A 15694-nucleotide genomic window follows, 5' to 3' on the forward strand; every position below is an offset into this window, starting at 1 on the left:
TGTTCTTTCTGTTCTTCACTCCTTTCTGGCCATCTTCCCTCTCTCGGAGTTTTGCCTTGAGTCTGTGGACTTAACTGGGGCGCTGGAGGTTGCCATGGTAAACACAGCTGTTGTTTTTCCTCTATGAAGAGTCAGTCCTCACCTCTAGCCTCTCCCTGCTGTGCGTTTTCACAGACATCATCTAAAGTGGGCGCCTCAGGGGCCTCCAGGATGCAGTTCAGCTTCCACTGTGTCTCTGAAGGGGGTTTCTCTGACCCAAGGCCGACACCCATGTAGCTGCTGTGGAAGATTGTGAAGAATCGCCAGCGTGGTCACCAAATAAGCCATGTGACAGCAACATTCATTTTGTTAGTAAATAGGTTCTGGGAAGTGAAAGATGATCTTAGATTTCCCAGGAGGCGAGGTAGCAAAGATAATGAGAAGAAGCTGAAGGAGGAAGAATGAAAGGGGTGGGGAGAGACAGAAGGAGTGGAGAGGTAAGGGATAGAGCACAAGAAGGAGGGAATGCCTTAACAGGAAGGGGAGTCAGTAATGGACAGCTACCGGCGACTCCGTGAGCCTTCCTTATATTACCAATAACATCGGTGATCCAGCCCAGACTGTGATCCCACATCTTCTCCTACCAGGATCCTTCCTTCCTCACTTCTCTCTGGCCACAAAGGCACCTCACTGTTTTTCCTACACTCTAAGCATGCTCCTACCTCAGGGCCTTTGCACTTGCTGTTTCCTCTGCCTGGAATGCTCTTCCCTAGAGAGCAACATGGCTCCCTCCCTCACTTCATTCAGGCCTATACTCAAATGCCATCCCCTGAGAGGCCTTCCATGACCACCCCACCTCAACTAGCACACCATCTATTCTCTACCCCCTTACCCAACTCAGGTTTCCTTCATGTCTCATACAAAGGAGTGATTTAGTGAATATTCATTGAGCGAATAATTAATCACTAACTCCCAGGCCCAGAACACAAGGAGTCGCACATTTACCCATATATACTTTGCACTCGCCCCTCAGAGATTTTGCACATGCTGAACCCTCTGGCTAGAGCACAGCTCTCTCTCCTCCCCATCCCCCACTTCTGCCTGGTAGATTCCCACAAACCCTTCAGGCCCCGCCTTGTTTAGTAGTCTCTCCTTTTTGACAGCTCCCTTGACCTCCCCAGGTTGACACAGGACCTGTCTGACCAACATTGCCTGGGCAGTGCCTACTGACCTCCATCACAGCACAAATCACCAGCACGCCATGTCTATTTAGTCTCCCATGTCCCAAGTGCATTCTTCCAGGGCCTAGAATATGGAGCGACTAAGGTCTTAGACTCCAGAGTCAAGGAGTGCCAGGCATGAGCACTAGCTGTGTGACTTTACATAAATTACTTAACCTCTCTGGCCTAAGTGATGGTGACTTTTTTTTAGAAAAGAGTAAAATTAAAAGGAACAGAAGGGAACAGGAACAGCGTGATTTATGTGTCCTTCTCTTGGAGCTCTTCCTGATGTGCTTATTGTTTTATGTGTGAACATAAAGGACATAAACATGCTTGCTCTTTTCCTAGTGCAGAGCGTTGGTCCTAAAAGGATGTATTTCTCTTGTATCCCAGGTGCCTGTCCTCAGACCCATGGACCTGATGGTGGAGGCCACCCCGCGAAGAGTATTTGCCAATGCACACACGTATCACATCAACTCCATATCAGTCAACAGTGACTATGAAACCTACATGTCAGCTGATGACCTGAGGATTAACCTATGGAACTTTGAAATAACCAATCAAAGTTTTAGTATCCTTTCCTTGGGGCCAATAACCAATTGGCTTGAATTAGGAGTATTCAGGTAAGAGCAGGCTTGGGCAAAAGTGGAACGAAAGGAGTTGTCATAAGTCAGTGGTCAGCAAACTACGGCTCTGTTGGCTAATGAATTTGCCGACCACTGACCTAGACTCTCGATTCCAATAATTACAGGAAGGGGAGTCAGTAATGGACAGCTACCGGCGACTCCGTGAGCCTTCCTTATATTACCAATAACATCGGTGATCCAGCCCTGACTGTGATCCCACATCTTCAGGTTGGTTGTTGTTGTTGTTCCTTGTGATTAAGACCCTATCCCAGTAGTCGGCAAACTCATTTGTCAACTGAGCAGCAAACCGCGGCTCGCGAGCCGCATGTGGCTCGCAAGCCGCAGTTTGCCGACCACTGTCATTACTAAACACCTAGCACTTAGGGAAAACTGTCGTCTTTTAAATTACATTGGCATCTGTGACACACTTTCATCCTAACAATGTTGGGGAAGCATTGAGTTACAAGTTGTGGGCCAGGACAAGCTCTGGATTGGAACTCTGAGTCAATTCCTTCATACAGATGCATTTGTGTGTCTTGAATTAAAACTAGATGTGACTTTATCAGCTATAAGATAAGACCCTAGACTTCAGTTAATGGTTCTTCCTCTTATTGAAGTATTCTTCAGTGGCCTGTCTGGACAGCATGGACCGCAGGTATGCATCATGGTTTTTATCCTAATATATAAAAACCCAGGGTCCATAACATCCACAATGACCTGAGGCTTGACCAACCAAAAGTCAGTGCTGGGTTGCCGTTGCGGGAGCCCAGACCCAGCACCGACTGCCGAGGGGACTGTAGATCAGGCCCAGAGAGAGGCCTGGGGAGAAAGAAGCAGGGTCTGATCCATAGCCTCCATGACAGCTGTTGATCAGCACTTGACTCTCTCTTTCACTCCAGGCCTGTCCAGCAGCCATTCCTCTCTTTCTCTCTGGCCTCCACTGAGCCTGCTGATCAGCCCCGCCTCTCTGATCAGGCCCATTGATAGGCCCAGAGACGCTGACTGGCATAGAAACCGACCAATCAGAGCCAAATCTGGGTGAAGTGTGAGGAGCCAATGGCTGCCTAGGAGGTGGAGCTTTTGATGCTGACTGGCATAGAAACCAACCAATCAGAACCTAATCTGGGTGAACTGCGAAGGCAGAACCTAAGGTGGGGGCTGAGAAGGGGTTTTAAGGGCAACAGCTCTTTGGTGTAAGGTGTAAGAAAGCGGTTCAATTTTTTAATGGCCGGTTTGGCAGTATAGTGCATATGGCTGGCTATCAGTCCAGATATAGGGATTATGTATTTTTGTCTGCCAAGAGCATCTCCTCCTGATGAAAAAGGCTTCTCCCCACCCCATTTAAGCAATCTTATCTTATATAATCTATCTATACTACTAAAAGGGTAATATGCTAATTAGACCAGGTTGACCGGCCATATTCCAGACGCCCAACTTCCTTCCAGACAAAGCCATGGTGGTGGGGTCAAGGAAGAGGCCGTTAGGGGTGATCAGGCTGGCAGGGGAGGGCAGTTGGAGGGTGAGATCAGGCTGGCAGGGGAAGGCAGTCGGGGGCGATCAGGCAGGCAGAGGCAGTTAGAGGTGATCAAGCCAGCAGGGGAGAGTAGTTAGGGGCCAGATCAGGCTGGCAGGGGAGGGCAGTTGGGGCCGAGATCAGGCTGGCAGGGGAGGGCAGTTGGGGCTGAGATCAGGCCAGCAGGGGAGGGCAGTTGGGGGCGAGATGAGGCCAGCAGGGGAGGGCTGTTGGGGGCGAGATCAGGCTGGCAGGGGAGGGCAGTTGGGGCTGAGATCAGGCCAGCAGGGGAGGGCAGTTGGGGGCGAGATGAGGCCAGCAGGGGAGGGCTGTTGGGGGCGAGATCAGGCTGGCAGGGGAGGGCAGTTGGGGGCAACCAGGCTGGCAGGGGAGGGCCATTGGGGACAAGATCAGGCCGGCAAGGGAGGGCAGTTAGGGGTAATCAGGCAGGCAGGCAGAGAGGTTAAGGATGATCAGGCAGGCAGGCAGAGGGGTTAGAGCAGGGGTCCTCAAACTATGGCCCACGGGCCACATGCGGCCTGCCGAGGACATTTATCCAGCCCGCCGGGTGTTACTGCCTGTCCTGCTTAGCAGCCGACTCGTCCCAGGCCCGCAGTGTGCATAGGAATTTGTTCATAGTTTTTTTTTTAAACTATAGTCTGGCCCTCCAACAGTCTGAGGGACAGTGAACTGGCCCCGTGTTTAAAAAGTTTGAGGACCCCTGGGTTAGAGGCAATCAGGCAGGCAGGCAGAGGCTGTTAGGGGTGATCAGGCAGGCAGGCAGGTGAATAGTTAGGAGCCAGCGGTTCCAGATTGCAAGTGGGATGTCCCCGATTGGAGAGGATGCAGGCTGGGCTGAGGGAACCCCCGCCCCATGCACAAATTTCATGCACCAGGCCACTAGTTGTAACATAATAATGAAAATAATAATGGTTGCCATTTATTGAGTTCCAAGCACTGCACTGGGAACTTTTTGCATAGAATCTCATTTGGAGATCTGTACATATAATATTAAAGCTTGATGGATTTTCACAGACAGAACACACCTGTGTAACCAGCATCCAAGTAAAAACCAAACTTTATTTGCAATCCTCAAGTCCCCAACACTCTTCCATCTCTATCCACCAAGGGTATATTTGATATGACTACCCCATAATGTCAGTGTTATTAGCTCATGTTTAGTTAAAATTTAGAGAAGTCAAAGAAGTTGCTGAGTGAGTGTCTGAGCCAGTATTTTTACTGTACTATATTGACCCTCTGTTTAATAATACAAGTCAGACATTTATTCAGTACGTGTCATGTGAGACATCCCACCACAAACCTGACTCTTCACTGGAAATCCCAATCTCAGTTAATGGTTTCTCCACCCAAACAGCTGAGCAACTGATGTAGGAGTCAATATTCTTTTTCTCACTCACTAGCCTTCCTACCTCCCACCCAATCTACCTTTGAGTCCTACCTTTTCTTCCCATAAAATTTACCTCAAATCAACTCTTTTCTCTCCATCTGCACTCCTACCAGCCACACTAGTAAAGACCACTGTTTTCTCACCTGTGTGACTGCACTCATCTATACGGTCTCATTCTTTCTTGCTGTCTTATAAATGCTTGTTCCCATAACAGGGGAGACCTTTCAACATGTAATCTGGATATCATTTCTCCCCTGCTTAAAACACTCTAATAGCTTCCCATTGACATAGAATAATATCCAAGTTCTTTACCTTGGACAGTAAGATGCCACACAACCTGGACCCTGCCCCCCTCTGTGGTATCCTGTTATACTACTCTTTGCTAATTCACTCTGCTTCAGCCAACTAACCTTTTTTCTGTTCCTGGATACACCTTGTTGTTACTTTCATGCTTTGCATTTGCTGTCCCCTCTTTCTAGAATATTCTTCCCCCAGAGTTCACATGGCTAACTATGTGTCATCATTCAGACTTCAATCTCATGCCACCTCCTCAGAGGCATTTCCATTAATTCCCAAGTAGCCCCAATCCCCCTCTATCCTGCTATCGCAATAGCACTTATCACTATTTGAAATTGTTTCTTTATTTGTATATTTAAGATTTCCCCACATTTATTCCTGTATCCCAGTACTTAGAACATTCTGACATATAGGAAATTCCATTTGGGGTGAACATGTCAAGTCTGAAGTATTAATAGGTCTTCCAAATGGAAATATTTAGTAAATAGTTGATTATTAAATCTAACCTGGACATTTTATTTTAAAAAGATATTAGAGTAAAGCTTTGAATGGTCTGATATAAAATAGACCCTCATAATGGCTCAAACACATAAAAGATTATTGCTCTTGTAAAGTCCAATATTGATTATCCCCATCACCAGACTGACTCCTCCAATTCAGAGATTCGGGTTTCTTCCCTCTTGTCATCATGTTTATCTGCATCAGGACAGCAAAGGGAGAAGATTGTGGTGGACCACACTATGAGCCAAGCTAAAATAGTGTGCATTCCATTGGCTAGAAGTGAGTCATATGGCTACCTCTAACTGCAAGGCAGGCTGGGAAATGTAGTTTAGCTACATGTGTGTAAAAAAAAAAGACCTGGTTTTGGCACACAGCTATCTAGTCTGCACCACAGAAGAGTGTTCAGTAGCTCCACAAGGCTTTTCAGGGAAGGCAGTTTTAAGCAGGTAGAGGTGATTTTGGAGACACTGAGAACTGACCATCAGGACCATGACTGGCAGCTTTTGCTGCTCACAGAGCCACCTCCACGTACTGTCTGAGCCTGTGAGAACCTGCCTACAGATTTTGCCTGGAAGTGCAGCTGCTAATAGAATGAGTGTGGGTGGTGGTTCCCTTTCTCCCTTTACATCTATTCCAAGAGGCAGAAATCTGTTCAGGCTCAGCTGTTGTCACTCGGAGCTGCTGCTGTCCCCAGTCTAGATGACATGTTTTCTGAAGTTTGCCTCTAGGCCTTCAAGGGGAAGGAAGTTTCTTGAGGCATTTTGGGAGACAGACGCCTTGGGGAGAATGCAAAGGGGAAATATTCCTAGCACAATTTAGGTTATATTCTGCAGATGTCAGACAGCCTGCCAGATGCTAGCATACAAATGAGACTGTGTCATTCACCCTTAAAGCAGCCATATGTAAAATAATCATTGTCATCATGAGAATGATGATCACTGATATCCATGTAGTTGTTTTCAACCAGACCACCCTAAGCACTGAGCAGAATGTACAAACCAGGGCCTTTTTGCTCATCGTCACTGAAGTGCAGCCACCTCGAGGGTGGGAAGCAGCCACCTTTCAACCAGCCTCGGGAAAACATCAACCACCAGGCGGGTCTTATTAAATCCTGTGTCGTTTAGCACCATTTCTCCAATGCCTGATGGTTCAGGATGGAGTGATGCAGGGTTCCCACAGCATGGCATGAGTACCACTGAGGTGGTAGGCACAGTCGTCTAAGCACTAGGTGGACTATTTTTGTTTTTATAATTATGCATTTATGATAATGAACAGTATAAAATACAACTATCAAGCCTATGATTTCCTAGGCACTGAAAAATTCCTTTAAATTAGAAAGGATGTTTGTATAAAGAAAATCAGTAAGTGAAAAGTAAGTGATCTTGTGATATGGTTTTTTTTTAAGTCTTAACTTTCAGTGACTAGCATTTGGTGTGACATTGGAATTATGGTTGAGAACACAGGCTTCAAGTCCAACCAGCCTAAAGTTCTCACCCAGCTCTACTACTTGCTGGCTGTGCTTAACTTATCCAACCCTCTACTTCATGACATGTAGAGAGGAGGTCTATCAAACAGGATTGTGAGAATTTGTTAGTGTTTTTAATATTGATTGATTGATTGATTGTGTATATATGAACACACACATACAGATATACCTGGGGTAGTACCTTGCTCAGAAATGATCCATAAACAGGGACCAGCACAATCCTAATTATTATTGAAAGGACAAAGAAACAAGAAAAGTTGAATGTTGGAATGGTGAATTCTGCTGAATTCATTATCTGGGTCAAGTTCTCAGTTCTAGGCTTCTCCTCTGGTTCCGCAGTGGGGTGCTCTTTGCAGGGTGTTGCTCATTCTACCCTAGTTACCAGGTACTTACAGGATCTCTGAGGTTCAGGGTGCTGTGTTTAGCACCATATCAAAGTGAGGCATCCTTGGCCTCATGATACCTGGTCTTGAATTCTCTCCTTTCCATCCACAGCTATTCTGTCCCTGCATAACAGGTTCTGGTTTAAAGTGGTCAAACGTTGGTCTTCCTGGGTTAACTACATCACAACAATAATAACTCATTTCTATATAAGTGATTTTCTAGGAAAATACAGAAAAATTGCTATAAAAATATATATTGCTTCTTTATGAAAACTGCATTATACTTAGGATCCTTTGAACTCTCTTCTCAGGACTAAGAATGAGTTGAACTGGGCTCTTTTCTAGCCCAGTATGGGACCTATTAAATATATGCATGTTGAGTACAAGTAAAGGCTGACCACAACTGTACCCTGAGCACCTAATTTGTGCCAGGCACTGCACTCAGTTATGGGGATATGCAACTGAAAAGAAACAAACTGTCCGCTTTCAGAATGACTTGCAACCAATAATCAGACTATTGGATCTATAACTACAAACTGAAATAAGTCCTATGAAGAAAGGGAATATGGTTCCATGAATGCATTTTTAAAAACCTAATATAGACTAGGGAATAAAAGAAGGCTTTGCTGAGGAACTGATTACTGGATTGAGATCTGAAAGAGGAAGAGTGTGAGGTAACTGGAAAAGAGGTGTGGAGAGATTGGTTCAGCATGTACAAAGGTCCTGTGGCAGGAGGGAGCACGGCGTGTTGGAGGAACTCTAAGAAGGCCACTGTGACTAGAGGCCACAGAGTGAGGTAGAACATGGTGCAAGCAAGACGGGAGTGTTCTGCACAAGTCCAGCCTCTGGGCATGAGAAAGAGGATTTCTCTGAGAGAAGCCAACTGGAGTATTTCATCTTTGACCTTGGTGTTATCAGCCCCGTGCATCAGCTCTATTTATCAACTGAGCTGGCCCTTTGTGAGTTGGTTCCCTGCTCAAGGGACCATGTAACCTCAACTGGTGGCTTTCAGCTGTCACTCCTTAGCACCATGGACAGCGGCCTTTTTAATCCAGTGAGAATCTGCCAGGCAGGCTTTGAGGGAAGCTGTAGGGCCTAGTACAAATCTCTCTCCCTTGTGGCTGCTGTGCTTTTATCCCTAAATGTGCATGTCAATCTCAGACTGGCTTTCAGCATAAAAGGAGGGCATTTTTCCCAATGACACATCCAGCACAGTGGCCTGTGTGTGCCAGGGCAGCCCCTCCTTCCCATATTCAATGCAGCTTTGGTGGCTTTTCCTAGGCCTGGTGCTTTGCTTTTGTGGCTGCTGACGCTCTGTATCTGAGGCCAGACCTAGGGCTTTATGAGGCTGGGGATTTCTCCCACCCCAACCCCACTGGGCCAGCCCTTTGAGCCTCGAGTAGTCAGGGAAAAGGGCAAGAACGCGGCTATGCAGGCTTGTTGGGCTCCCTCAGAGCTCGCTATAGCTGAGTAGTTGGGAATGCAGATTCCGGAGTCAGACTCACTTGGGTTTAACTTCATCTCCTAAGATCTGTGTGACATTTACAAGTTGTTTAACATCTCTCTGAACCTCAATTTCCGCATCAGTTCATGGAGACAATACCACCATCTATCTAGGTTGTTGTGAGGATTAAGTGAGGTGATCATGTAAAATACTTAGCAGAGTGCCTGGCACAGAGGGAAGGCATGGTACTGACAGTAATTAGTATCTGGAACATTTCCCCAGCCCCCTGGTCTTAGCTTGTTGTTTGGATTTCATTCTCTTCTAAGAAAACCACAGGTTAAATGATTCACATTCTACAGGCCTGGCATCTCGGCCTATTGACATACTGTGGGTTTTCTGCATTTCTACATATCCCTACAGAAGGCTGCTAAGTCACAAGGTATTAAAGTAAAATCCATAAACATTTATTGAGCATTTACTATGTGTACTGGAAATGCCAAGATATAAAACTCCACCCCTGTTATTATATCTCATGTCATCTTGAAGGTGGGTATAACTATCAGAGTTCACCATGGAGAGAGAGAGAGAGAGAGAGAGAGAGAGAGAGAGAGAGAGAGAGAGAGAGAGAGAGAGAGACCCACCCAGAGAAATAAAATGAATCTCCCAAGTTCTCTGGGCAAAATAGATTTGGAATCAAAATTGTCTCCAAATTTCCTGACTCCATTTTGTACTTATCATAATATTATTTTGAACTTTCACCATAGAAATGAGGCTCCTGGTGGTGTAGTTCAGCTCTCATGGACTGTTCTAAGCCAAGGAAACTACTTTTTAATGTTTATTTTCTTTATTTAATAATATATACTTACTGTAGGGAACATAAAATGACCTGTAATCTCATCACCTAGTTTTGGTATACATTAGGAAATCTACATCACAATTTTAACTAAATTCTAGCTAAATCAACTGTAAGAGCTCAGAGAAATAAATAAGAAAATAAAAGGTATAACTTTAACTCTTGATTTATCCAGAAAACCTTCTCCTGTTTAATCTAGGACGGACACACACACACACACACACACACACACACACACACACATACCCTGCCCACACACACACACACATATACACTCTTCCCTGCTTTATTTTTCTGTTTAGCAGTTATTACTATCTAATATACTGTATATGGTATTTATCTACCTTGTTTAGTGACCATGTTCCCTATTAGATTATAGGCTACATATATTAGGCTGTGTTCTCTGCACCCAGGAGCGTATTGACTGATTCTTTGTGAACATTTGTGGAATATGTGGAGGGATGAGTGAATGAACGAATGGACACAAGCTAAAGGGTAACTTACATGCTTACCTTGGAATCTAATTCCCCTATAAGATATAACTGTATTTCCTTCCTGTCTGTTCGTTCTCTCTCTCTCTCTCTCTCTCTCTCTCTCTCTCTTTTATGTGGCTATGGACAAACTGTATATATTTTGTATCTAACATTCCTCACCTAAAATTATATACATATAGATAGATACATAGATGGATAAGCACAGGAAATATATTTTTCCATTGTAAAATGCTACAACCTTATTAAAAGAAAATGTGAAAATAATAACTGAAAATTGAAAAGAAAAAATTCATAGACCCACTCAGAACTGTCACTAACATCTGGTAGCATACCTTTCAACGCATCATTTTCAGAGTATACATTTTAAATGGCATTATGATCATACTTTAGATAGAATTTTTCATGTTTTTAACTGACCTGGAATTTCACTACATAAATGATTTAGTGAGATAAATCAAAATTTACTTATTATTTCCCTATTGTGTATATGTGTGTGTATATGTGTACATATGTTGTTGTCAATCTTTTTTAATGTTGCATTGCAAATACAGACTTTTTTACAGAAAGCTTTCTCCAAATGTGGGATTAAGAAAATGACTTTTGCATAGCCCCATGCTACCCCTTAGCATCTTGCCATAACCCTATCCATTCCCTCACTCCACTGCTGAGGGAATTTATGGCTCTGGCTTCCTATTTGTTTTAAGCCGATCTCTTAAGGGGTGACCTCCCGGTGTCTTCAATTATTATTTTAAATGATGCTTTAGGCTACTGCCTGGCACAGCGGTGCCCTCACCTTCCCACCTTCTGCCTTCCAAGCATGGAGCTCAGCTGCCAAACTGCCTGTGCCCCCTCCTGTCCTCAGAGCTGCCTCCAGAGTCCTAGCAGAGAGGCAGATTAACCCCTTTTGTTAGCAGAGGTAATTTGCCCCGGCTCAGCATTAATAAGGAATGCCATAAGCAGTCCGGGGTCAGGAAGAACAGATCTGTCAAGCCCCAGGGTTAATTTAATAGCAATCTGTTGGCTGTCTGCCTTGTGTATCATCCGTGAAGCCAATGCTCTGTTTTGCTTTTGCCATTTAGTTCTTTGGGACAACAGGGAAATAATTTGGATAGAGAGCTCTAGATGCTGGGGAAGAGAAAATTGACTGTCAAAATGCATCATCCCATGTTCAAGATAATGCAGGGAGCTGTGCATTGCTCATGTCCTTTCTTCTTCCTCCCCAACGTGAAGGGCAAAGCCACACAGACCGAAGGTGTGTGTCTCCCTTTACAATCGTGTAAGGCAGTGGTTTTCAGCCTTTTTAATGCCGCGCCCCTTTATACAGTTCCTCATGTTGTGGTGACCCCCAACCATAAAATTATTTTCGTTGCTACTTCATAACTGTAATTTTGCTACTGTTATGAATCGTAATGTAAATATCTGTGTTTTCCGATATTTTTAATGTCGCGACCCACAGGTTGAGAACCGCTGCTGCAGAGCCTAAGACCATCAGAAAACACAGATATTTACATTACAATTCATTAACAGTAGCAAAATTATAGTTATGAAGTAGCAACGAAAATAATTTTATGGTTGGGGGTCACCACAACACGAGGAACTGTATTAAAGGGTCGCGGCATTAAAAAGGTTGAGAACCACTGGTGTAAGGGTTTCTAGGAGGACAGACACCCTACCGTTGAATTTTTGGTAACTGAGCTCCTTCTCCCAAATGTCTCTAGAACTGAGCAACTTCTCCCTCATAAACAATTCAGGAAATCCCTGACCATGTTTCTGTCCCAAATTCTGGCTCAATAAAAAATTTATCAACATCCTGGGACACAGAAATCCTAGGTCAGATGCTGTGTCCCAATTGTGGTTCTGAAAAATGTGGCCCCCAAAGTGGACAGTGAATTAAGAGAGCACAGGCCCTAAGCAGAAATCAGCTCCCTCCCAGATTAGCCAGGGGGCAGTCCAACGGAGCCAGACTCACCACACTCGGCAGGGCTGGCTCTGGGAGGGCCATTCCTCAGCCATGAGGGGGCATACGGTCCAGAACCAGGTTCTGAAATTGGACAAACTTGGGTTCAAATGCAGCTCTGCCCCTGTGGGTCAGATGCCCTTGAGTAATTTACCTCCAGCACTATTTCCTCTGCTGCAAATGGGCCTGTTCATAGTCCTGACCTCCTAAGGCTGAGATGAAGGCTAAATGAAACAGTCCATGGCACTTGATAATCATTAACTGCAGGTTGGTATTCTCTTCCTCCTCATCCTTACCATCATGGTTGCTAAAAAGAGGAGTAGAGTCATAGTTCACCCCCTGACCCCTACAGAATCAGAACCTAACAAGCACTCTAGTCTTAAAGGAGATGCTTGAGGATGAGGGATGATGGGCAGATGATGTGGCCCAGGATGGGACGGGGAGCTGGATCCAGGGGCGGCCGACTCAGTGGTCACCTCCCAGGAGGGTGCTCTTGATGGTGGTGGGTGTTGCTGGTTTCCCAGATATGTCTAAGCACTTCATTTTCAGACATCCCGACTCTGGGGCTTTATTTTTAGGTGAGAAAAAATAACCATGAATGTGGCACCTCCCCTCCCACGCAGCAAAGCAAAGATCCCTTGCAGTGCACCTTGTGTTTAGAGCTACCCTGGTAGAGGTCGAGAAAGCTGACAGCAGGATTTCTTGTCCTATTCTGGGTAAGGAGAAACCTGCTCACTGGCACAGCTCACTGCTCACAGGGTCTGGAGGCTCTTCCTGGAGGGAGATGAAATCTGACAACAGCGGAACACTGACCTCTGCTCACGCCACCCCCTGCCTGGCCATAAGCCCAGGGCATGCATGGGTCAGGCTGGTGAGAATATCAGAGCTACAGCTCGAGACCTCGTTCTGGGGGGCACGGGCTCTCACTCCCCAGGGTGTGGGGCTGACTGAAATAATAGGTATAACTCTGGCAGCAGTTGAGTTGAAAGGTAGTAGTTTATGAATCCACGGGACCCACCTGCTCTGGAGATCCAAGTAATACTTGCACCTGGGTTTGGTGGGGGCAAGTGTAGTAAAATATAATGTTAGTTCAGTCTCCAGTTAATTTTAGAACGAACCCAACAGGATTTCTACGAGGTAATTGAATGGGAAGTAGCACAGCCAACTACAAAGCCCTTCTTATAATGAATGGGCATGCTGGAATTGTTGTCGCAGGAGCAGAGGTGATGTTTGATAATATATGAGCCCTTGGTTGGTGTTGGGGTAAATAACAATACCAGTGCGCTGACCTGTACCTCACCTACACTCTAAGGAGGGGGCTATGCTACTAACCAGGAAAAACATGGAAGACTTTCATCCATGCCAGTCCAATAGGATAGTCTGTATCAGGTTATCGCTTGTGCATTTAATAGTGCTTACCAAAACCAGACACATAAACTCGCACACATCAACAGTTTGAGCTTAATTGTTATGCGTTTATTTTCATGTGAATTACTAAAAATGTAACTAGCTTGCCCGGATGCGTTGCTCAGTTGGTTGGAGCGTTGTCCTGTACACCAAAAGGTTGTAGGTTTGGTCCTGGTTGGGGCACGTACAGGAGGCAACTGATCAATGTTTCTCTCTCACATACATGTTTCTGTTTCTCTCTCTCTCTCTCTCTCTCTCTCTCTCTCTCTCTCTCTCTCTCTCTCTCCCTCCCCTCCCTCCCTCCTCTCTCTCCCTCCCTCCCTCCTTCTCTCTCTCTCTCTCTCTCTCTCTCTCTCTCTCTCTCTCTCCCCCTCTCCCTCTCCCTCTCCCTCTCCCTCTCTCTCTCTTTCTTTCCCTCTCTCTCCCTCTCTCTCTGTAGCTCTCTCTCTTTACTTGCACCTCATTGGGTGGAGATGGAAAAAAAGAAGTAACTAGCTTGTTACACCCATGATTTTATGAATATTGGATTACTGCTTAGACAAGACTAAGTAAAGAAAAGTGAGTAGGTGTAAGTTGATCTGAAGAAAAAAAAATGTGATGTAAAAATACAACCTATGGATAGAGAGGTGGGCCAAAGGTCACAAAGGTGGCTCAAAGGTTGTCAAGTCTAGGAAAAGTAGGAATCGCTTTTGGTCAGCTTTCCCATACAACAGCATCCATATCACAAGGCCGGCTCCTTCGCAGGAAGCTGCTGGGTCCCCAGCCAGGTGCCTCCCATTTTGCACCCCGGTCCCCTCTTGAGCTCTTGGTTGGGATATGAAGGGATCAGCCTAAACCCACACCTCATGCATGCCAGACACCCTACTGAAGGTGTTTCTCTTACGTCACCTTCATAAGTGAAAGCCAAGTGTTTCATTGAAGTATACAAGGATGTGGTCGTGAATAGATGTATACTAATTCTTGATCAGAAAGTAAAAACCTGAGAAAAATAAAAAACAAATGATAAACTAAGGGTATATATTCAATAGGAGGCTAAAACTATCTCGCCATACCACTGGATGGCTTCTTTCTGATGCTTAGACTCCCACAAGCTCTAAAGCAAATCACAGCTTATGGAGACTTGAGCCCCTGTATATCTTCAATAAGAGAAATTTTGCATAATTACTAAAGAACACAAATTTTGCACCTGGGGTAAAATCCTAGAATTGTCCTTAGCAAGTTGCTTTACATGCTCTGAGCTTTCGTTTCCACCCCCTGGAAAATGGGGATAAGAAAAATGATGAGATAAAGTAGCTGATGTGCTTTGCACAGTGATTGACCTATAGTCAGTGCTCAATAAATGGTGCAGCTATCATCATCCTCCTCCTCCTCATCATCATCATCATATTTAAGAAGATCTCAGAGATTTCATAGAAGAGGATTTATGGTCTATCGTAGGTTTTATTTATAGCGCAGGAGTCTGGGTAAAGATTCCAATAAATTGAGTTATGTAGTTGGAAAGGGACAAGTTTTGTAAAGACCGTTGTAAAAGGAGAAATGGAAGTCTGCAGCTTGGCACGTTTTCGCACAGTTGCGTGAGCAGGTAACTGTGATGGGCGCTCTACAGGTTAGGAGGATGAAATACTGAAACGGGCCAGGGAGACCCGAGTTCCCATGCTGCCTCCGACCACTGGGTGATGCTAGGCTCACCGGCCTGGGACCAATAATACCTCCCTGTTTGCTCACAGCGCTGTGGTGAGGACCCACCCCGTGTGGTGCAAGCTAACCTGTTCCCCACCACCCCCGAGGTTCTGCCCCCTCTCCCGTCTGCTCCTTGACTCTCGGTGCCAGACATCGTGGACATTAAGCCGGCCAACATGGAGGAGCTCACGGAGGTGATCACGGCGGCCGAGTTCCACCCCCATCACTGCAACACCTTCGTGTACAGCAGCAGCAAAGGGACAATCCGGCTGTGCGACATGAGGGCGTCGGCCCTGTGTGACAGGCACACCAAATGTGAGTAGCCATCAGCCAGCGCAGAGCTGAGGGGCGGGGCACTGGCCCTGACACGCGGGAGGGGAGGGCTGATCTCCTTTCCTCCGTGAGACACGCTGGGAGCAAAGAAAGTACCGGTGTCCGCCTGACTC

The 15694-nt window shown here is 45.6% G+C and overlaps 1 protein-coding gene across 3 annotated transcripts in view; it reads left to right on the plus strand.

Moving 5' to 3' along the window:
- PPP2R2B (protein phosphatase 2 regulatory subunit Bbeta) overlaps positions 1-15694 on the plus strand; it is a 342634-nt gene that overhangs the window by 297273 nt on the left and 29667 nt on the right. For all 3 annotated transcript variants that reach the window (XM_080673088.1, XM_080673090.1, XM_080673089.1), the window contains 2 exons: positions 1593-1770; positions 15399-15563. In XM_080673088.1, the coding sequence (XP_080529214.1) occupies positions 1593-1770; positions 15399-15563 (343 nt within the window). The remainder of the gene's footprint in view (positions 1-1592; positions 1771-15398; positions 15564-15694) is intronic.

This window comes from Plecotus auritus, assembly GCF_963455305.1.
Source record: "Plecotus auritus genome assembly, chromosome: 6".
In the NCBI taxonomy this organism is placed as follows: Eukaryota; Metazoa; Chordata; class Mammalia; order Chiroptera; family Vespertilionidae; genus Plecotus; species Plecotus auritus.